This window comes from Salvelinus alpinus, chromosome 3, assembly GCF_045679555.1.
Source record: "Salvelinus alpinus chromosome 3, SLU_Salpinus.1, whole genome shotgun sequence".
Classification (NCBI taxonomy): Eukaryota; Metazoa; Chordata; class Actinopteri; order Salmoniformes; family Salmonidae; genus Salvelinus; species Salvelinus alpinus.
The window spans coordinates 101,845,249-101,869,157 of NC_092088.1; the positions used below are offsets into that span (position 1 = coordinate 101,845,249).

At 45.4% G+C, this 23,909-nt stretch overlaps 1 protein-coding gene across 1 annotated transcript in view; it reads left to right on the forward strand.

Moving 5' to 3' along the window:
- LOC139569890 (disintegrin and metalloproteinase domain-containing protein 12-like) overlaps window positions 1–23,909 on the forward strand; it is a gene marked incomplete at its 5' end in the record, with an annotated part of 223,864 nt that overhangs the window by 145,091 nt on the left and 54,864 nt on the right. Inside the window, one exon of the mRNA XM_071391213.1 lies at window positions 296–404. Within this exon, the coding sequence (XP_071247314.1) occupies window positions 296–404 (109 nt within the window). The remainder of the gene's footprint in view (window positions 1–295; window positions 405–23,909) is intronic.

A 23,909-nucleotide genomic window follows, 5' to 3' on the forward strand; every position in this document is an offset into this window, starting at 1 on the left:
AGGCGAGAAGGAGGCGAGGAGGAGGTGAGGAGGAGGCGAGGAGGAGGCGACGAGGAGGTGAGAAGGAGGTGAGGAGGATGTGAGGAGGATGTGAGAAGGATGTGAGGAGGGGGTGAGGAAGAGGTGAGGAGGAGGTGAGAAGGAGGTGAGGAGGATGTGAGGAGGGGGTGAGGAGGATGTGAGGAGGTGAGGAGGATGTGAGGAGGATGTGAGGAAACCCACAGAAAGACGAAATCAGATAAAGAGAAGTTCCAGTCTGTCTCTGATGTTATATGTTCCCCTGTGTGCCTGACAGGAGCCAAGCCCGCCCCAGGGATCTGCTTTGAGAGAGTCAACTCGGCAGGAGACCCCTATGGGAACTGTGGGAAGGACTCCAAGGGATCCTTCGCCAAGTGTGACGCTCCGTAAGACGACATTACAGGACACATATCACCTGTCTTTGAGCATGTGCTGTGTATCAAAACATAAAAAAAAAAATTGAATAAAATGTGAAAAGAGACCACCCCCCTTTTCGCATTTTATCTATACTACAATGCGATCGGGTTTATTTGACAACGTTATCGACCACTCGAGTCTTTATCAGGTGTGTGAGTGGTCGAAACGTAGTCAAATAAGCCCGCTCGCAGTGGTGCATGGGTATAGAATTACCAGGCTGTACATCTTTGAAAGGGTAACCACGACAACAACAGAAGACAAAAGGGAGAAAAGTTTTGGACCTTAATGAAGACGTGATGTCATAGTCTAGACTTTATTGAAACTGTTGAAATATTTTAATTAGCATAAAAAAATGGTGTTTTGTTCTTCTTAACGATCCTCTTTAATTGTCTTTAGATGGCAGAGACATTAGTGAATGTGTCCCAAATGGAATCCTTTTTCCTGTATAGTGCACTACTCTTTACCAGTGCCCAATGGCCCCTGCTCAAAAGCAGAGCACTAAACAAGGGGATAGGGTGCTATTCTGGGACGTTGACCTGAATCATTCATCAACAGTCTCTTAATTGACTTAATTGCAGCAATGACAGAGCACTGAATATGACTGGGATTGACTGAGACCCTTTTACAATGAATACACAGCCCCTCTTTCTGTCTAATGTAGGACCTGGTTACAGCCTCTCTTTCTGTCTAATGTAGGACCTGGTTACAGCCTCTCTTTCTGTCTAATGTAGGACCTGGTTACAGCCTCTCTTTCTGTCTAATGTAGGACCTGGTTACAGCCCCTCTTTCTGTCTAATGTAGGACCTGGTTACAGCCCCTCTTTCTGTCTAATGTAGGACCTGGTTACAGCCTCTCTTTCTGTCTAATGTAGGACCTGGTTACAGCCCCTCTTTCTGTCTAATGTAGGACCTGGTTACAGCCCCTCTTTCTGTCTAATGTAGGACCTGGTTACAGCCTCTCTTTCTGTCTAATGTAGGACCTGGTTACAGCCTCTCTTTCTGTCTAATGTAGGACCTGGTTACAGCCTCTCTTTCTGTCTAATGTAGGACCTGGTTACAGCCTCTATTTCTGTCTAATGTAGGACCTGGTTACAGCCACTCTGTCTAATGTAGGACCTGGTTACAGCCTCTCTTTCTGTATAATGTAGGACCTGGTTACAGCCTCTCTTTCTGTATAATGTAGGACCTGGTTACAGCCCCTCTTTCTGTCTAATGTAGGACCTGGTTACAGCCTCTCTTTCTGTCTAATGTAGGACCTGGTTACAGCCTCTCTTTCTGTCTAATGTAGGACCTGGTTACAGCCACTCTGTCTAATGTAGGACCTGGTTACTGCCTCTCTGTCTAATGTAGGACCTGGTTACAGCCCCTCTTTCTGTATAATGTAGGACCTGGTTACAGCCCCTCTTTCTGTATAATGTAGGACCTGGTTACAGCCACTCTGTCTAATGTAGGACCTGGTTACAGCCTCTCTTTCTGTCTAATGTAGGACCTGGTTACAGCCTCTCTTTCTGTCTAATGTAGGACCTGGTTACAGCCCCCCTGTCTAATGTAGGCCCTGGTTACAGCCCCTCTGTCTAATGTAGGACCTGGTTACAGCCTCTCTTTCTGTCTAAAGTATGACCTGGTTACAGCCCCTCTTTCTGTCTAATGTAGGACCTGGTTACAGCCCCTCTTTCTGTCTAATGTAGGACCTGGTTACAGCCCCTCTGTCTAATGTAGGACCTGGTTACAGCCCCTCTGTCTAATGTAGGACCTGGTTACAGCCTCTCTTTCTGTCTAATGTAGGACCTGGTTACAGCCTCTCTTTCTGTCTAATGTAGGACCTGGTTACAGCCTCTCTTTCTGTCTAATGTAGGACCTGGTTACAGCCCCTCTTTCTGTCTAATGTAGGACCTGGTTACAGCCCCTCTTTCTGTCTAATGTAGGACCTGGTTACAGCCCCTCTTTCTGTCTAATATAGGACCTGGTTACAGCCTCTCTTTCTGTCTAATGTAGGACCTGGTTACAGCCCCTCTGTCTAATGTAGGACCTGGTTACAGCCCCTCTGTCTAATGTAGGACCTGGTTACAGCCTCTCTTTCTGTCTAATGTAGGACCTGGTTACAGCCCCTCTTTCTGTCTAATATAGGACCTGGTTACAGCCTCTCTTTCTGTCTAATGTAGGACCTGGTTACAGCCTCTCTTTCTGTCTAATGTAGGACCTGGTTACAGCCTCTCTTTCTGTCTAATGTAGGACCTGGTTACAGCCACTCTTTCTGTCTAATGTAGAACCTGGTTACAGCCCCTCTGTCTAATGTAGGACCTGGTTACAGCCCCTCTTTCTGTCTAATGTAGGACCTGGTTACAGCCCCTCTGTCTAATGTAGGACCTGGTTACAGCCCTTCTTTCTGTCTAATGTAGGACCTGGTTACAGCCTCTCTTTCTGTCTAATGTAGGACCTGGTTACAGCCTCTCTTTCTGTCTAATGTAGGACCTGGTTACAGCCCCTCTTTCTGTCTAATGTAGGACCTGGTTACAGCCTCTCTTTCTGTCTAATGTAGGACCTGGTTACAGCCTCTCTTTCTGTCTAATGTAGGACCTGGTTACAGCCACTCTGTCTAATGTAGGACCTGGTTACAGCCTCTCTTTCTGTCTAATGTAGGACCTGGTTACAGCCTCTCTTTCTGTATAATGTAGGACCTGGTTACAGCCTCTCTTTCTGTATAATGTAGGACCTGGTTACAGCCCCTCTTTCTGTCTAATGTAGGACCTGGTTACAGCCTCTCTTTCTGTCTAATGTAGGACCTGGTTACAGCCCCTCTTTCTGTCTAATGTAGGACCTGGTTACAGCCTCTCTGTCTAATGTAGGACCTGGTTACAGCCACTCTGTCTAATGTAGGACCTGGTTACAGCCTCTCTTTCTGTCTAATGTAGGACCTGGTTACAGCCTCTCTTTCTGTCTAATGTAGGACCTGGTTACAGCCCCCCTGTCTAATTTAGGACCTGGTTACAGCCCCTCTGTCTAATGTAGGACCTGGTTACAGCCTCTCTTTCTGTCTAAAGTATGACCTGGTTACAGCCCCTCTTTCTGTCTAATGTAGGACCTGGTTACAGCCCCTCTTTCTGTCTAATGTAGGACCTGGTTACAGCCCCTCTGTCTAATGTAGGACCTGGTTACAGCCCCTCTGTCTAATGTAGGACCTGGTTACAGCCCCTCTTTCTGTCTAATGTAGGGCCTGGTTACAGCCCCTCTTTCTGTCTAATGTAGGACCTGGTTACAGCCCCTCTTTCTGTCTAATGTAGGACCTGGTTACAGCCTCTCTTTCTGTCTAATGTAGGACCTGGTTACAGCCCCTCTGTCTAATGTAGGACCTGGTTACAGCCCCTCTGTCTAATGTAGGACCTGGTTACAGCCTCTCTTTCTGTCTAATGTAGGACCTGGTTACAGCCCCTCTTTCTGTCTAATATAGGACCTGGTTACAGCCCCTCTGTCTAATGTAGGACCTGGTTACAGCCTCTCTTTCTGTCTAATGTAGGACCTGGTTACAGCCCCTCTTTCTGTCTAATGTAGGACCTGGTTACAGCCTCTCTTTCTGTCTAATGTAGGACCTGGTTACAGCCTCTCTTTATGTCTAATTTAGGACCTGGTTACAGTCACTCTTTCTGTCTAATGTAGGACCTGGTTACAGCCTCTCTTTCTGTCTAATGTAGGACCTGGTTACAGCCCCTCTGTCTAATGTAGGACCTGGTTACAGCCTCTCTTTCTGTCTAATGTAGGACCTGGTTACAGCCCCTCTTTCTGTCTAATGTAGGACCTGGTTACAGCCCCTCTGTCTAATGTAGGACCTGGTTACAGCCTCTCTTTCTGTCTAATGTAGGACCTGGTTACAGCCTCTCTTTCTGTCTAATGTAGGACCTGGTTACAGCCTCTCTTTCTGTCTAATGTAGGACCTGGATACAGCCCCTCTTTCTGTCTAATGTAGGACCTGGTTACAGCCTCTCTTTCTGTCTAATGTAGGACCTGGTTACAGCCTCTCTTTCTGTCTAATGTAGGACCTGGTTACAGCCCCTCTTTCTGTCTAATGTAGGACCTGGTTACAGCCTCTCTTTCTGTCTAATGTAGGACCTGGTTACAGCCCCTCTTTCTGTCTAATGTAGGACCTGGTTACAGCCTCTCTTTCTGTCTAATGTAGGACATGGTTACAGCCTCTCTTTCTGTCTAATGTAGGACCTGGTTACAGCCTCTCTTTCTGTCTAATGTAGGACCTGGTTACAGCCCCTCTTTCTGTCTAATGTAGGACCTGGTTACAGCTCCTCTTTCTGTCTAATGTAGGACCTGGTTACAGCCCCTCTTTCTGTCTAATGTAGGACCTGGTTACAGCCCCTCTGTCTAATGTAGGACCTGGTTACAGCCTCTCTTTCTGTCTAATGTAGGACCTGGTTACAGCCTCTCTTTCTGTCTAATGTAGGACCTGGTTACAGCCCCTCTTTCTGTCTAATGTAGGACCTGGTTACAGCCCCTCTTTCTGTCTAATGTAGGACCTGGTTACAGCCACTATTTCTGTCTAATGTAGGACCTGGTTACAGCCCCTCTTTCTGTCTAATGTAGGACCTGGTTACAGCCCCTCTTTCTGTCTAATGTAGGACCTGGTTACAGCCCCTCTTTCTGTCTAATGTAGGACCTGGTTACAGCCTCTCTTTCTGTCTAATGTAGGACCTGGTTACAGCCCCTCTTTCTGTCTAATGTAGGACCTGGTTACAGCCCCTCTTTCTGTCTAATGTAGGACCTGGTTACAGCCACTATTTCTGTCTAATGTAGGACCTGGTTACAGCCCCTCTTTCTGTCTAATGTAGGACCTGGTTACAGCCCCTCTTTCTGTCTGATGTAGGACCTGGTTACAGCCCCTCTTTCTGTCTAATGTAGGACCTGGTTACAGCCTCTCTTTCTGTCTAATGTAGGACCTGGTTACAGCATCTCTTTCTGTCTAATGTAGGACCTGGTTACAGCCCCTCTGTCTAATGTAGGACCTGGTTACAGCCCCTCTGTCTGATGTAGGACCTGGTTACAGCCTCTCTTTCTGTCTAATGTAGGACCTGGTTACAGCATCTCTTTCTGTCTAATGTAGGACCTGGTTACAGCCCCTCTGTCTAATGTAGGACCTGGTTACAGCCCCTCTGTCTAATGTAGGACCTGGTTACAGCCTCTCTTTCTGTCTAATGTAGGACCTGGTTACAGCCCCTCTTTCTGTCTAATATAGGACCTGGTTACAGCCCCTCTGTCTAATGTAGGACCTGGTTACAGCCTCTCTTTCTGTCTAATGTAGGACCTGGTTACAGCCTCTCTTTATGTCTAATGTAGGACCTGGTTACAGTCACTCTTTCTGTCTAATGTAGGACCTGGTTACAGCCTCTCTTTCTGTCTAATGTAGGACCTGGTTACAGCCCCTCTGTCTAATGTAGGACCTGGTTACAGCCTCTCTTTCTGTCTAATGTAGGACCTGGTTACAGCCTCTCTTTCTGTCTAATGTAGGACCTGGTTACAGCCTCTCTTTCTGTCTAATGTAGGACCTGGTTACAGCCCCTCTTTCTGTCTAATGTAGGACCTGGTTACAGCCTCTCTTTCTGTCTAATGTAGGACCTGGTTACAGCCTCTCTTTCTGTCTAATGTAGGACCTGGTTACAGCCCCTCTTTCTGTCTAATGTAGGACCTGGTTACAGCCTCTCTTTCTGTCTAATGTAGGACCTGGTTACAGCCCCTCTTTCTGTCTAATGTAGGACCTGGTTACAGCCTCTCTTTCTGTCTAATGTAGGACCTGGTTACAGCCTCTCTTTCTGTCTAATGTAGGACATGGTTACAGCCTCTCTTTGTGTCTAATGTAGGACCTGGTTACAGTCACTCTTTGTGTCTAATGTAGGACATGGTTACAGCCTCTCTTTCTGTCTAATGTAGGACCTGGTTACAGCCCCTCTTTCTGTCTAATGTAGGACCTGGTTACAGCCTCTCTTTCTGTCTAATGTAGGACCTGGTTACAGCCTCTCTTTCTGTCTAATGTAGGACATGGTTACAGCCTCTCTTTGTGTCTAATGTAGGACATGGTTACAGCCTCTCTTTCTGTCTAATGTAGGACCTGGTTACAGCCCCTCTTTCTGTCTAATGTAGGACCTGGTTACAGCCTCTCTTTCTGTCTAATGTAGGACCTGGTTACAGCCCCTCTTTCTGTCTAATGTAGGACCTGGTTACAGCTCCTCTTTCTGTCTAATGTAGGACCTGGTTACAGCCCCTCTTTCTGTCTAATGTAGGACATGGTTACAGCCTCTCTTTCTGTCTAATGTAGGACCTGGTTACAGCCCCTCTTTCTGTCTAATGTAGGACCTGGTTACAGCCTCTCTTTCTGTCTAATGTAGGACCTGGTTACAGCCTCTCTTTCTGTCTAATGTAGGACCTGGTTACAGCCCCTCTTTCTGTCTAATGTAGGACCTGGTTACAGCCCCTCTTTCTGTCTAATGTAGGACCTGGTTACAGCCACTATTTCTGTCTAATGTAGGACCTGGTTACAGCCCCTCTTTCTGTCTAATGTAGGACCTGGTTACAGCCCCTCTTTCTGTCTAATGTAGGACCTGGTTACAGCCTCTCTTTCTGTCTAATGTAGGACCTGGTTACAGCCTCTCTTTCTGTCTAATGTAGGACCTGGTTACAGCCCCTCTTTCTGTCTAATGTAGGACCTGGTTACAGCCCCTCTTTCTGTCTAATGTAGGACCTGGTTACAGCCACTATTTCTGTCTAATGTAGGACCTGGTTACAGCCCCTCTTTCTGTCTAATGTAGGACCTGGTTACAGCCTCTCTTTCTGTCTAATGTAGGACCTGGTTACAGCCCCTCTTTCTGTCTAATTTAGGACCTGGTTACAGCCCCTCTTTCTGTCTAATGTAGGACCTGGTTACAGCCACTATTTCTGTCTAATGTAGGACCTGGTTACAGCCCCTCTTTCTGTCTAATGTAGGACCTGGTTACAGCCTCTCTTTCTGTCTAATGTAGGACCTGGTTACAGCCCCTCTTTCTGTCTAATTTAGGACCTGGTTACAGGCCCTCTTTCTGTCTAATGTAGGACCTGGTTACAGCCTCTCTTTCTGTCTAATGTAGGACCTGGTTACAGCCTCTCTTTCTGTATAATGTAGGACCTGGTTACAGACTCTCTTTCTGTCTAATGTAGGACCTGGTTACAGCCTCTCTTTCTGTCTAATGTAGGACCTGGTTACAGCCCCTCTTTCTGTCTAATGTAGGACCTGGTTACAGCCCCTCTTTCTGTCTAATGTAGGACCTGGTTACAGACTCTCTTTCTGTCTAATGTAGGACCTGGTTACAGCCCCTCTTTCTGTCTAATGTAGGACCTGGTTACAGCCCCTCTTTCTGTCTAATGTAGGACCTGGTTACAGCCCCTCTGTCTAATATAGGACCTGGTTACAGCCTCTCTTTCTGTCGAATGTAGGACCTGGTTACAGCCTCTCTTTCTGTCTAATGTAGGACCTGGTTACAGCCTCTCTTTCTGTCTAATGTAGGACCTGGTTACAGCCCCTCTTTCTGTCTAATGTAGGACCTGGTTACAGCCTCTCTTTCTGTCTAATGTAGGACCTGGTTACAGCCCCTCTTTCTGTCTAATGTAGGACCTGGTTACAGCCCCTCTGTCTAATGTAGGACCTGGTTACAGCCCCTCTTTCTGTCTAATGTAGGACCTGGTTACAGCCTCTCTTTCTGTCTAATGTAGGACCTGGTTACAGCCTCTCTTTCTGTCTAATGTAGGACTTGGTTACAGCCTCTCTTTCTGTCTAATGTAACACCTGGTTACAGCCCCTCTTTCTGTCTAATGTAACACCTGGTTACAGCCCCTCTTTCTGTCTAATGTAGGACCTGGTTACAGCCTCTCTTTCTGTCTAATGTAGGACCTGGTTACAGCCCCTCTTTCTGTCTAATGTAGGACCTGGTTACAGCCTCTCTTTCTGTCTAATGTAGGACCTGGTTACAGCCCCTCTTTCTGTCTAATGTAGGACCTGGTTACAGCCTCTCTTTCTGTCTAATGTAGGACCTGGTTACAGCCTCTCTTTCTGTCTAATGTAGGACCTGGTTACAGCCTCTCTTTCTGTCTAATGTAGGACCTGGTTACAGCCTCTCTTTCTGTCTAATGTAGGACCTGGTTACAGCCTCTCTTTCTGTCTAATGTAGGACCTGGTTACAGCCCCTCTTTCTGTCTAATGTAGGACCTGGTTACAGCCTCTCTTTCTGTCTAATGTAGGACCTGGTTACAGCCTCTCTTTCTGTCTAATGTAGGACCTGGTTACAGCCTCTCTTTCTGTCTAATGTAGGACCTGGTTACAGTCACTCTTTCTGTCTAATGTAGGACCTGGTTACAGCCTCTCTTTCTGTCTAATGTAGGACCTGGTTACAGCCTCTCTTTCTGTCTAATGTAGGACCTGGTTACAGCCTCTCTTTCTGTCTAATGTAGGACCTGGTTACAGACACTCTGTCTAATGTAGGACCTGGTTACAGTCACTCTTTCTGTCTAATGTAGGACCTGGTTACAGTCACTCTGTCTAATGTAGGACCTGGTTACAGTCACTCTTTCTGTCTAATGTAGGACCTGGTTACAGTCACTCTTTCTGTCTAATGTAGGACCTGGTTACAGTCACTCTGTCTGTCTAATGTAGGACCTGGTTACAGTCACTCTTTCTGTGTACTGTAGGACCTGGTTACAGCCACTCTTTCTGTCTAATGTAGGACCTGGTTACTGCCCCTCTGTCTAATGTAGGACCTGGTTACAGCCCCTCTGTCTAATGTAGGACCTGGTTACAGCCTCTCTTTCTGTCTAATGTAGGACCTGGTTACAGTCACTCTTTCTGTCTAATGTAGGACCTGGTTACAGCCTCTCTTTCTGTCTAATGTAGGACCTGGTTACAGACACTCTGTCTAATGTAGGACCTGGTTACAGTCACTCTTTCTGTCTAATGTAGGACCTGGTTACAGTCACTCTTTCTGTCTAATGTAGGACCTGGTTACAGTCACTCTTTCTGTCTAATGTAGGACCTGGTTACAGTCACTCTGTCTAATGTAGGACCTGGTTACAGTCACTCTTTCTGTCTAATGTAGGACCTGGTTACAGTCACTCTTTCTGTCTGATGTAGGACCTGGTTACAGTCACTCTTTCTGTCTACTGTAGGACCTGGTTACAGCCACTCTTTCTGTCTAATGTAGGACCTGGTTACAGCCACTCTGTCTAATGTAGGACCTGGTTACAGTCACTCTTTCTGTCTAATGTAGGACCTGGTTACAGTCACTCTTTCTGTCTACTGTAGGACCTGGTTACAGCCACTCTGTCTAATGTAGGACCTGGTTACAGTCACTCTTTCTGTCTAATGTAGGACCTGGTTACAGTCACTCTTTCTGTCTAATGTAGGACCTGGTTACAGTCACTCTTTCTGTCTAATGTAGGACCTGGTTACAGTCACTCTGTCTAATGTAGGACCTGGTTACAGACACTCTTTCTGTCTAATGTAGGACCTGGTTACAGTCACTCTTTCTGTCTAATGTAGGACCTGGTTACAGTCACTCTTTCTGTCTAATGTAGGACCTGGTTACAGTCACTCTTTCTGTCTAATGTAGGACCTGGTTACAGTCACTCTTTCTGTCTAATGTAGGACCTGGTTACAGCCTCTCTTTCTGTCTAATGTAGGACCTGGTTACAGCCCCTCTTTCTGTCTAATGTAGGACCTGGTTACAGCCTCTCTTTCTGTCTAATGTAGGACCTGGTTACAGCCTCTCTTTCTGTCTAATGTAGGACCTGGTTACAGCCTCTCTTTCTGTCTAATGTAGGACCTGGTTACAGCCCCTCTTTCTGTCTAATGTAGGACCTGGTTACAGCCTCTCTTTCTGTCTAATGTAGGACATGGTTACAGCCTCTCTTTGTGTCTAATGTAGGACCTGGTTACAGCCTCTCTTTCTGTCTAATGTAGGACCTGGTTACAGCCTCTCTTTCTGTCTAATGTAGGACCTGGTTACAGCTCCTCTTTCTGTCTAATGTAGGACCTGGTTACAGCCCCTCTTTCTGTCTAATGTAGGACCTGGTTACAGCCCCTCTGTCTAATGTAGGACCTGGTTACAGCCTCTCTTTCTGTCTAATGTAGGACCTGGTTACAGCCTCTCTTTCTGTCTAATGTAGGACCTGGTTACAGCCCCTCTTTCTGTCTAATGTAGGACCTGGTTACAGCCCCTCTTTCTGTCTAATGTAGGACCTGGTTACAGCCACTATTTCTGTCTAATGTAGGACCTGGTTACAGCCCCTCTTTCTGTCTAATGTAGGACCTGGTTACAGCCCCTCTTTCTGTCTAATGTAGGACCTGGTTACAGCCTCTCTTTCTGTCTAATGTAGGACCTGGTTACAGCCTCTCTTTCTGTCTAATGTAGGACCTGGTTACAGCCCCTCTTTCTGTCTAATGTAGGACCTGGTTACAGCCCCTCTTTCTGTCTAATGTAGGACCTGGTTACAGCCACTATTTCTGTCTAATGTAGGACCTGGTTACAGCCCCTCTTTCTGTCTAATGTAGGACCTGGTTACAGCCACTATTTCTGTCTAATGTAGGACCTGGTTACAGCCCCTATTTCTGTCTAATGTAGGACCTGGTTACAGCCTCTCTTTCTGTCTAATGTAGGACCTGGTTACAGCCCCTCTTTCTGTCTAATTTAGGACCTGGTTACAGCCTCTCTTTCTGTCTAATGTAGGACCTGGTTACAGCCCCTCTTTCTGTCTAATGTAGGACCTGGTTACAGGCCCTCTTTCTGTCTAATGTAGGACCTGGTTACAGCCTCTCTTTCTGTCTAATGTAGGACCTGGTTACAGCCTCTCTTTCTGTATAATGTAGGACCTGGTTACAGACTCTCTTTCTGTCTAATGTAGGACCTGGTTACAGCCTCTCTTTCTGTCTAATGTAGGACCTGGTTACAGCCCCTCTTTCTGTCTAATGTAGGACCTGGTTACAGCCCCTCTTTCTGTCTAATGTAGGACCTGGTTACAGACTCTCTTTCTGTCTAATGTAGGACCTGGTTACAGCCCCTCTTTCTGTCTAATGTAGGACCTGGTTACAGCCCCTCTTTCTGTCTAATGTAGGACCTGGTTACAGCCCCTCTGTCTAATATAGGACCTGGTTACAGCCTCTCTTTCTGTCGAATGTAGGACCTGGTTACAGCCTCTCTTTCTGTCTAATGTAGGACCTGGTTACAGCCTCTCTTTCTGTCTAATGTAGGACCTGGTTACAGCCCCTCTTTCTGTCTAATGTAGGACCTGGTTACAGCCTCTCTTTCTGTCTAATGTAGGACCTGGTTACAGCCCCTCTTTCTGTCTAATGTAGGACCTGGTTACAGCCCCTCTGTCTAATGTAGGACCTGGTTACAGCCCCTCTTTCTGTCTAATGTAGGACCTGGTTACAGCCTCTCTTTCTGTCTAATGTAGGACCTGGTTACAGCCTCTCTTTCTGTCTAATGTAGGACTTGGTTACAGCCTCTCTTTCTGTCTAATGTAACACCTGGTTACAGCCCCTCTTTCTGTCTAATGTAACACCTGGTTACAGCCCCTCTTTCTGTCTAATGTAGGACCTGGTTACAGCCTCTCTTTCTGTCTAATGTAGGACCTGGTTACAGCCCCTCTTTCTGTCTAATGTAGGACCTGGTTACAGCCTCTCTTTCTGTCTAATGTAGGACCTGGTTACAGCCTCTCTTTCTGTCTAATGTAGGACCTGGTTACAGCCTCTCTTTCTGTCTAATGTAGGACCTGGTTACAGCCTCTCTTTCTGTCTAATGTAGGACCTGGTTACAGCCTCTCTTTCTGTCTAATGTAGGACCTGGTTACAGCCCCTCTTTCTGTCTAATGTAGGACCTGGTTACAGCCTCTCTTTCTGTCTAATGTAGGACCTGGTTACAGCCTCTCTTTCTGTCTAATGTAGGACCTGGTTACAGCCTCTCTTTCTGTCTAATGTAGGACCTGGTTACAGTCACTCTTTCTGTCTAATGTAGGACCTGGTTACAGCCTCTCTTTCTGTCTAATGTAGGACCTGGTTACAGCCTCTCTTTCTGTCTAATGTAGGACCTGGTTACAGCCTCTCTTTCTGTCTAATGTAGGACCTGGTTACAGACACTCTGTCTAATGTAGGACCTGGTTACAGTCACTCTTTCTGTCTAATGTAGGACCTGGTTACAGTCACTCTGTCTAATGTAGGACCTGGTTACAGTCACTCTTTCTGTCTAATGTAGGACCTGGTTACAGTCACTCTTTCTGTCTAATGTAGGACCTGGTTACAGTCACTCTGTCTGTCTAATGTAGGACCTGGTTACAGTCACTCTTTCTGTGTACTGTAGGACCTGGTTACAGCCACTCTTTCTGTCTAATGTAGGACCTGGTTACTGCCCCTCTGTCTAATGTAGGACCTGGTTACAGCCCCTCTGTCTAATGTAGGACCTGGTTACAGCCTCTCTTTCTGTCTAATGTAGGACCTGGTTACAGTCACTCTTTCTGTCTAATGTAGGACCTGGTTACAGCCTCTCTTTCTGTCTAATGTAGGACCTGGTTACAGACACTCTGTCTAATGTAGGACCTGGTTACAGTCACTCTTTCTGTCTAATGTAGGACCTGGTTACTGTCACTCTTTCTGTCTAATGTAGGACCTGGTTACAGTCACTCTTTCTGTCTAATGTAGGACCTGGTTACAGTCACTCTGTCTAATGTAGGACCTGGTTACAGTCACTCTTTCTGTCTAATGTAGGACCTGGTTACAGTCACTCTTTCTGTCTGATGTAGGACCTGGTTACAGTCACTCTTTCTGTCTAATGTAGGACCTGGTTACAGTCACTCTTTCTGTCTACTGTAGGACCTGGTTACAGCCACTCTTTCTGTCTAATGTAGGACCTGGTTACAGCCACTCTGTCTAATGTAGGACCTGGTTACAGTCACTCTTTCTGTCTAATGTAGGACCTGGTTACAGTCACTCTTTCTGTCTACTGTAGGACCTGGTTACAGCCACTCTGTCTAATGTAGGACCTGGTTACAGTCACTCTTTCTGTCTAATGTAGGACCTGGTTACAGTCACTCTTTCTGTCTAATGTAGGACCTGGTTACAGTCACTCTTTCTGTCTAATGTAGGACCTGGTTACAGTCACTCTGTCTAATGTAGGACCTGGTTACAGACACTCTTTCTGTCTAATGTAGGACCTGGTTACAGTCACTCTTTCTGTCTAATGTAGGACCTGGTTACAGTCACTCTTTCTGTCTAATGTAGGACCTGGTTACAGTCACTCTTTCTGTCTAATGTAGGACCTGGTTACAGTCACTCTTTCTGTCTAATGTAGGACCTGGTTACAGTCACTCTTTCTGTCTAATGTAGGACCTGGTTACAGTCACTCTTTCTGTCTAATGTAGGACCTGGTTACAGTCACTCCTTCTGTCTAATGTAGGACCTGGTTACAGCCACTCTGTCTAATGTAGGACCTGGTTACAGTCACTCTTTCTGTCTAATGTAGGACCTAGTTACAGCCTCTCTGTCTAATGTAGGACCTGGTTACAGCCTCTCTTTCTGTCTAATGTAGGACCTGGTTACAGCCCATCTTTCTGTCTAATGTAGGACCTGGTTACAGTCACTCTTTCTGTCTAATGTAGGACCTGGTTACAGTCACTCTTTCTGTCTAATGTAGGACCTGGTTACAGCCTCTCTTTCTGTCTAATGTAGGACCTGGTTACAGCCACTCTTTCTGTCTAATGTAGGACCTGGTTACAGTCACTCTTTCTGTCTAATGTAGGACCTGGTTACAGTCACTCTTTCTGTCTAATGTAGGACCTGGTTACAGCCTCTCTTTCTGTATAATGTAAGACCTGGTGACAGTCACTCTTTCTGTCTAATGTAGGACCTGGTTACAGCCACTCTTTCTGTCTAATGTAGGACCTGGTTACAGCCTCTCTTTCTGTATAATGTAGGACCTGGTGACAGTCACTCTTTCTGTCTAATGTAGGACCAGGTTACAGTCACTCTTTCTGTCTAATGTAGGACCTGGTTACAGCCTCTCTTTCTGTCTAATGTAGGACCTGGTTACAGCCTCTCTTTCTGTATAATGTAGGACCTGGTGACAGTCACTCTTTCTGTCTAATGTAGGACCTGGTTACAGTCACTCTTTCTGTCTAATGTAGGACCTGGTTACAGCCTCTCTTTCTGTCTAATGTAGGACCTGGTTACAGCCACTCTTTCTGTCTAATGTAGGACCTGGTTACAGCCTCTCTTTCTGTCTAATGTAGGACCTGGTTACAGTCACTCTTTTTTTCTAATGTAGGACCTGGTTACAGTCACTCTTTCTGTCTAATGTAGGACCTGGTTACAGCCACTCTTTCTGTCTAATGTAGGACATGGTTACAGCCTCTCTTTCTGTCTAATGTAGGACCTGGTTACAGCCTCTCTTTCTGTCTAATGTAGGACCTGGTTACAGTCACTCTTTCTGTCTAATGTAGGACCTGGTTACAGTCACTCTTTCTGTCTAATGTAGGACCTGGTTACAGCCACTCTTTCTGTCTAATGTAGGACCTGGTTACAGCCACTCTGTCTAATGTAGGACCTGGTTACAGTCACTATTTCTGTCTAATGTAGAACCTGGTTACAGTCACTCTTTCTGTCTAATGTAGGACCTGGTTACAGCCACTCTTTCTGTCTAATGTAGGACCTGGTTACAGCCTCTCTTTCTGTCTAATGTAGGACCTGGTTACAGCCTCTCTTTCTGTCTAATGTAGGACCTGGTTACAGCCTCTCTTTCTGTCTAATGTAGGACCTGGTTACAGCCTCTCTTTCTGTCTAATGTAGGACCTGGTTACAGCCTCTCTTTCTGTCTAATGTAGGACCTGGTTACAGCCACTCTTTCTGTCTAATGTAGGACCTGGTTACAGCCACTCTTTCTGTCTAATGTAGGACCTGGTTACAGTCACTCTTTCTGTCTAATGTAGGACCTGGTTACAGCCTCTCTTTCTGTCTAATGTAGGACCTGGTTACAGCCTCTCTTTCTGTCTAATGTAGGACCTGGTTACAGCCTCTCTTTCTGTCTAATGTAGGACCTGGTTACAGACACTATTTCTGTCTAATGTAGGACCTGGTTACAGTCACTCTGTCTAATGTAGGACCTGGTTACAGTCACTCTTTCTGTCTAATGTAGGACCTGGTTACAGTCACTCTTTCTGTCTAATGTAGGACCTGGTTACAGTCACTCTGTCTGTCTAATGTAGGACCTGGTTACAGTCACTCTTTCTGTCTAATGTAGGACCTGGTTACAGTCACTCTTTCTGTCTAATGTAGGACCTGGTTACAGCCACTATTTCTGTCTAATGTAGGACCTGGTTACAGCCTCTCTTTCTGTATAATGTAGGACCTGGTGACAGTCACTCTTTCTGTCTAATGTAGGACCTGGTTACAGTCACTCTTTCTGTCTAATGTAGGACCTGGTTACAGCCTCTCTTTCTGTCTAATGTAGGACCTGGTTACAGCCACTCTTTCTGTCTAATGTAGGACCTGGTTACAGCCTCTCTTTCTGTCTAATGTAGGACCTGGTTACAGTCACTCTTTTTTTCTAATGTAGGACCTGGTTACAGTCACTCTTTCTGTCTAATGTAGGACCTGGTTACAGCCTCTCTTTCTGTCTAATGTAGGACCTGGTTACAGCCTCTCTTTCTGTCTAATGTAGGACCTGGTTACAGTCACTCTTTCTGTCTAATGTAGGACCTGGTTACAGCCTCTCTTTCTGTCTAATGTAGGACCTGGTTACAGTCACTCTTTCTGTCTAATGTAGGACCTGGTTACAGTCACTCTTTCTGTCTAATGTAGGACCTGGATACAGCCACTCTTTCTGTCTAATGTAGGACCTGGTTACAGCCACTCTGTCTAATGTAGGACCTGGTTACAGTCACTATTTCTGTCTAATGTAGAACCTGGTTACAGTCACTCTTTCTGTCTAATGTAGGACCTGGTTACAGCCACTCTTTCTGTCTAATGTAGGACCTGGTTACAGCCTCTCTTTCTGTCTAATGTAGGACCTGGTTACAGCCTCTCTTTCTGTCTAATGTAGGACCTGGTTACAGCCTCTCTTTCTGTCTAATGTAGGACCTGGTTACAGCCTCTCTTTCTGTCTAATGTAGGACCTGGTTACAGCCTCTCTTTCTGTCTAATGTAGGACCTGGTTACAGCCACTCTTTCTGTCTAATGTAGGACCTGGTTACAGCCACTCTTTCTGTCTAATGTAGGACCTGGTTACAGTCACTCTTTCTGTCTAATGTAGGACCTGGTTACAGCCTCTCTTTCTGTCTAATGTAGGACCTGGTTACAGCCTCTCTTTCTGTCTAATGTAGGACCTGGTTACAGCCTCTCTTTCTGTCTAATGTAGGACCTGGTTACAGACACTATTTCTGTCTAATGTAGGACCTGGTTACAGTCACTCTGTCTAATGTAGGACCTGGTTACAGTCACTCTTTCTGTCTAATGTAGGACCTGGTTACAGTCACTCTTTCTGTCTAATGTAGGACCTGGTTACAGTCACTCTGTCTGTCTAATGTAGGACCTGGTTACAGTCACTCTTTCTGTCTAATGTAGGACCTGGTTACAGTCACTCTTTCTGTCTAATGTAGGACCTGGTTACAGCCACTATTTCTGTCTAATGTAGGACCTGGTTACAGCCTCTCTTTCTGTATAATGTAGGACCTGGTGACAGTCACTCTTTCTGTCTAATGTAGGACCTGGTTACAGTCACTCTTTCTGTCTAATGTAGGACCTGGTTACAGCCTCTCTTTCTGTCTAATGTAGGACCTGGTTACAGCCACTCTTTCTGTCTAATGTAGGACCTGGTTACAGCCTCTCTTTCTGTCTAATGTAGGACCTGGTTACAGTCACTCTTTTTTTCTAATGTAGGACCTGGTTACAGTCACTCTTTCTGTCTAATGTAGGACCTGGTTACAGCCTCTCTTTCTGTCTAATGTAGGACCTGGTTACAGCCTCTCTTTCTGTCTAATGTAGGACCTGGTTACAGTCACTCTTTCTGTCTAATGTAGGACCTGGTTACAGTCACTCTTTCTGTCTAATGTAGGACCTGGTTACAGCCACTCTTTCTGTCTAATGTAGGACCTGGTTACAGCCACTCTGTCTAATGTAGGACCTGGTTACAGTCACTATTTCTGTCTAATGTAGGACCTGGTTACAGCCACTCTTTCTGTCTAATGTAGGACATGGTTACAGCCTCTCTTTCTGTCTAATGTAGGACCTGGTTACAGCCTCTCTTTCTGTCTAATGTAGGACCTGGTTACAGTCACTCTTTCTGTCTAATGTAGAACCTGGTTACAGTCACTCTTTCTGTCTAATGTAGGACCTGGTTACAGCCACTCTTTCTGTCTAATGTAGGACCTGGTTACAGACACTCTGTCTAATGTAGGACCTGGTTACAGTCACTCTTTCTGTCTAATGTAGGACCTGGTTACAGTCACTCTGTCTAATGTAGGACCTGGTTACAGTCACTCTTTCTGTCTAATGTAGGACCTGGTTACAGTCACTCTTTCTGTCTAATGTAGGACCTGGTTACAGTCACTCTGTCTGTCTAATGTAGGACCTGGTTACAGTCACTCTTTCTGTCTAATGTAGGACCTGGTTACAGTCACTCTTTCTGTCTAATGTAGGACCTGGTTACAGTCACTCTTTCTGTCTACTGTAGGACCTGGTTACAGCCACTCTTTCTGTTTAATGTAGGACCTGGTTACAGCCACTCTGTCTAATGTAGGACCTGGTTACAGTCACTCTTTCTGTCTAATGTAGGACCTGGTTACAGTCACTCTTTCTGTCTACTGTAGGACCTGGTTACAGCCACTCTGTCTAATGTAGGACCTGGTTACAGTCACTCTTTCTGTCTAATGTAGGACCTGGTTACAGTCACTCTTTCTGTCTAATGTAGGACATGGTTACAGTCACTCTTTCTGTCTAATGTAGGACCTGGTTACAGTCACTCTGTCTAATGTAGGACCTGGTTACAGACACTATTTCTGTCTAATGTAGGACCTGGTTACAGCCACTCTTTCTGTCTAATGTAGGAACTGGTTACAGTCACCCTTTCTGTCTAATGTAGGACCTGGTTACAGTCACTCTTTCTGTCTAATGTAGGACCTGGTTACAGTAACACTTTCTGTCTAATGTAGGACCTGGTTACAGTCACTCTTTCTGTCTAATGTAGGACCTGGTTACAGCCACTCTGTCTAATGTAGTACCTGGTTACAGTCACTCTTTCTGTCTAATGTAGGACCTGGTTACAGTCACTCTTTCTGTCTAATGTAGGATCTGGTTACAGCCTCTCTTTCTGTCTAATGTAGGACCTGGTTACAGCCTCTCTTTCTGTCTAATGTAGGACCTGGTTACAGTCACTCTTTCTGTCTAATGTAGGACCTGGTTACAGCCTCTCTGTCTAATGTAGGACCTGGTTACATCCCCTCTGTCTAATGTAGGACCTGGTTACAGCCACTCTTTCTGTCTAATGTAGGACCTGGTTACAGCCTCTCTTTCTGTCTAATGTAGGACCTGGTTACAGTCACTCTTTCTGTCTAATGTAGGACCTGGTTACAGCCTCTCTGTCTAATGTAGGACCTGGTTACAGCCTCTCTGTCTAATGTAGGACCTGGTTACAGCCCCTCTGTCTAATGTAGGACCTGGTTACAGCCACTCTTTCTGTCTAATGTAGGACCTGGTTACAGTCACTCGTTCTGTCTAATGTAGGACCTGGTTACAGCCCCTCTTTCTGTCTAATGTAGGACCTGGTTACAGTCACTCTTTCTGTCTAATGTAGGACCTGGTTACAGTCACTCTTTCTGTCTAATGTAGGACCTGGTTACAGTCACTCTTTCTGTCTCATGTAGGACCTGGTTACAGTCACTCTTTCTGTCTCATGTAGGACCTGGTTACAGTCACTCTTTCTGTCTAATGTAGGACCTGGTTACAGCCACTCTGTCTAATGTAGGACCTGGTTACAGTCACTCTTTCTGTCTAATGTAGGACCTGGTTACAGTCACTCTTTCTGTCTAATGTAGGACCTGGTTACAGTCACTCTTTCTGTCTAATGTAGGATCTGGTTACAGCCTCTCTTTCTGTCTAATGTAGGACCTGGTTACAGCCTCTCTTTCTGTCTAATGTAGGACCTGGTTACAGCCACTCTTTCTGTCTAATGTAGGACCTGGTTACAGTCACTCTTTCTGTCTAATGTAGGACCTGGTTACAGTCACTCTTTCTGTCTAATGTAGGACCTGGTTACAGCCTCTCTTTCTGTCTAATGTAGGACCTGGTTACAGTCACTCTTTCTGTCTAATGTAGGACCTGGTTACAGTCACACTTTCTGTCTAATGTAGGACCTGGTTACAGTCACTCTTTCTGTCTAATGTAGGACCTGGTTACAGCCTCTCTTTCTGTCTAATATAGGACCTGGTTACAGCCCCTCTGTCTAATGTAGGACCTGGTTACAGTCACTCTTTCTGTCTAATGTAGGACCTGATTACAGCCCCTCTTTCTGTCTAATGTAGGACCTGGTTACAGTCACTCTTTCTGTCTAATGTAGGACCTGGTTACAGTCACTCTTTCTGTCTAATGTAGGACCTGGTTACAGTCACTCTTTCTGTCTAATGTAGGACCTGGTTACAGTCACTCTTTCTGTCTAATGTAGGACCTGGTTACAGCCACTTTGTCTAATGTAGGACCTGGTTACAGCCTCTCTTTCTGTCTAATGTAGGACCTGGTTACAGTCACTCTTTCTGTCTAATGTAGGACCTGGTTACAGTCACTCTTTCTGTCTAATGTAGGACCTGGTTACAGCCACTCTTTCTGTCTAATGTAGGACCTGGTTACAGCCACTCTGTCTAATGTAGGACCTGGTTACAGTCACTCTTTCTGTCTAATGTAGGACCTGGTTACAGCCTCTCTTTCTGTCTAATGTAGGACCTGGTTACAGCCTCTCTTTCTGTCTAATGTAGGACCTGGTTACAGACACTCTGTCTAATGTAGGACCTGGTTACAGTCACTCTTTCTGTCTAATGTAGGACCTGGTTACAGTCACTCTGTCTAATGTAGGACCTGGTTACAGTCACTCTTTCTGTCTAATGTAGGACCTGGTTACAGTCACTCTTTCTGTCTAATGTAGGACCTGGTTACAGTCACTCTGTCTGTCTAATGTAGGACCTGGTTACAGTCACTCTTTCTGTCTAATGTAGGACCTGGTTACAGTCACTCTTTCTGTCTAATGTAGGACCTGGTTACAGCCACTCTTTCTGTCTAATGTAGGACCTGGTTACAGCCTCTCTTTCTGTATAATGTAGGACCTGGTTACAGTCACTCTTTCTGTCTAATGTAGGACCTGGTTACAGCCTCTCTTTCTGTCTAATGTAGGACCTGGTTACAGCCACTCTTTCTGTCTAATGTAGGACCTGGTTACAGCCTCTCTTTCTGTCTAATGTAGGACCTGGTTACAGTCACTCTTTTTTTCTAATGTAGGACCTGGTTACAGTCACTCTTTCTGTCTAATGTAGGACCTGGTTACAGCCTCTCTTTCTGTCTAATGTAGGACCTGGTTACAGCCTCTCTTTCTGTCTAATGTAGGACCTGGTTACAGCCTCTCTTTCTGTCTAATGTAGGACCTGGTTACAGTCACTCTTTCTGTCTAATGTAGGACCTGGTTACAGTCACTCTTTCTGTCTAATGTAGGACCTGGTTACAGCCACTCTTTCTGTCTAATGTAGGACCTGGTTACAGCCACTCTGTCTAATGTAGGACCTGGTTACAGTCACTCTGTCTAATGTAGGACCTGGTTACAGTCACTCTTTCTGTCTAATGTAGGACCTGGTTACAGCCTCTCTTTCTGTCTAATGTAGGACCTGGTTACAGCCTCTCTTTCTGTCTAATGTAGGACCTGGTTACAGCCTCTCTTTCTGTCTAATGTAGGACCTGGTTACAGCCACTCTTTCTGTCTAATGTAGGACCTGGTTACAGCCTCTCTTTCTGTCTAATGTAGGACCTGGTTACAGTCACTCTGTCTAATGTAGGACCTGGTTACAGTCACTCTTTCTGTCTAATGTAGGACCTGGTTACAGTCACTCTTTCTGTCTAATGTAGGACCTGGTTACAGTCACTCTGTCTGTCTAATGTAGGACCTGGTTACAGTCACTCTTTCTGTCTAATGTAGGACCTGGTTACAGTCACTCTTTCTGTCTAATGTAGGACCTGGTTACAGTCACTCTTTCTGTCTACTGTAGGACCTGGTTACAGTCACTCTGTCTAATGTAGGACCTGGTTACAGTCACTCTTTCTGTCTAATGTAGGACCTGGTTACAGTCACTCTTTCTGTCTAATGTAGGACCTGGTTACAGTCACTCTGTCTGTCTAATGTAGGACCTGGTTACAGTCACTCTTTCTGTCTAATGTAGGACCTGGTTACAGTCACTCTTTCTGTCTAATGTAGGACCTGGTTACAGCCTCTCTTTCTGTATAATGTAGGACCTGGTGACAGTCACTCTTTCTGTCTAATGTAGGACCTGGTTACAGTCACTCTTTCTGTCTAATGTAGGACCTGGTTACAGCCTCTCTTTCTGTCTAATGTAGGACCTGGTTACAGCCACTCTTTCTGTCTAATGTAGGACCTGGTTACAGCCTCTCTTTCTGTCTAATGTAGGACCTGGTTACAGTCACTCTTTTTTTCTAATGTAGGACCTGGTTACAGTCACTCTTTCTGTCTAATGTAGGACCTGGTTACAGCCACTCTTTCTGTCTAATGTAGGACATGGTTACAGCCTCTCTTTCTGTCTAATGTAGGACCTGGTTACAGCCTCTCTTTCTGTCTAATGTAGGACCTGGTTACAGTCACTCTTTCTGTCTAATGTAGGACCTGGTTACAGTCACTCTTTCTGTCTAATGTAGGACCTGGTTACAGCCACTCTTTCTGTCTAATGTAGGACCTGGTTACAGCCACTCTGTCTAATGTAGGACCTGGTTACAGTCACTATTTCTGTCTAATGTAGAACCTGGTTACAGTCACTCTTTCTGTCTAATGTAGGACCTGGTTACAGCCACTCTTTCTGTCTAATGTAGGACCTGGTTACAGCCTCTCTTTCTGTCTAATGTAGGACCTGGTTACAGCCTCTCTTTCTGTCTAATGTAGGACCTGGTTACAGCCTCTCTTTCTGTCTAATGTAGGACCTGGTTACAGCCTCTCTTTCTGTCTAATGTAGGACCTGGTTACAGCCTCTCTTTCTGTCTAATGTAGGACCTGGTTACAGCCACTCTTTCTGTCTAATGTAGGACCTGGTTACAGCCACTCTTTCTGTCTAATGTAGGACCTGGTTACAGTCACTCTTTCTGTCTAATGTAGGACCTGGTTACAGCCTCTCTTTCTGTCTAATGTAGGACCTGGTTACAGCCTCTCTTTCTGTCTAATGTAGGACCTGGTTACAGCCTCTCTTTCTGTCTAATGTAGGACCTGGTTACAGACACTATTTCTGTCTAATGTAGGACCTGGTTACAGTCACTCTGTCTAATGTAGGACCTGGTTACAGTCACTCTTTCTGTCTAATGTAGGACCTGGTTACAGTCACTCTTTCTGTCTAATGTAGGACCTGGTTACAGTCACTCTGTCTGTCTAATGTAGGACCTGGTTACAGTCACTCTTTCTGTCTAATGTAGGACCTGGTTACAGTCACTCTTTCTGTCTAATGTAGGACCTGGTTACAGCCACTATTTCTGTCTAATGTAGGACCTGGTTACAGCCTCTCTTTCTGTATAATGTAGGACCTGGTGACAGTCACTCTTTCTGTCTAATGTAGGACCTGGTTACAGTCACTCTTTCTGTCTAATGTAGGACCTGGTTACAGCCTCTCTTTCTGTCTAATGTAGGACCTGGTTACAGCCACTCTTTCTGTCTAATGTAGGACCTGGTTACAGCCTCTCTTTCTGTCTAATGTAGGACCTGGTTACAGTCACTCTTTTTTTCTAATGTAGGACCTGGTTACAGTCACTCTTTCTGTCTAATGTAGGACCTGGTTACAGCCTCTCTTTCTGTCTAATGTAGGACCTGGTTACAGCCTCTCTTTCTGTCTAATGTAGGACCTGGTTACAGTCACTCTTTCTGTCTAATGTAGGACCTGGTTACAGCCTCTCTTTCTGTCTAATGTAGGACCTGGTTACAGTCACTCTTTCTGTCTAATGTAGGACCTGGTTACAGTCACTCTTTCTGTCTAATGTAGGACCTGGTTACAGCCACTCTTTCTGTCTAATGTAGGACCTGGTTACAGCCACTCTGTCTAATGTAGGACCTGGTTACAGTCACTATTTCTGTCTAATGTAGAACCTGGTTACAGTCACTCTTTCTGTCTAATGTAGGACCTGGTTACAGCCACTCTTTCTGTCTAATGTAGGACCTGGTTACAGCCTCT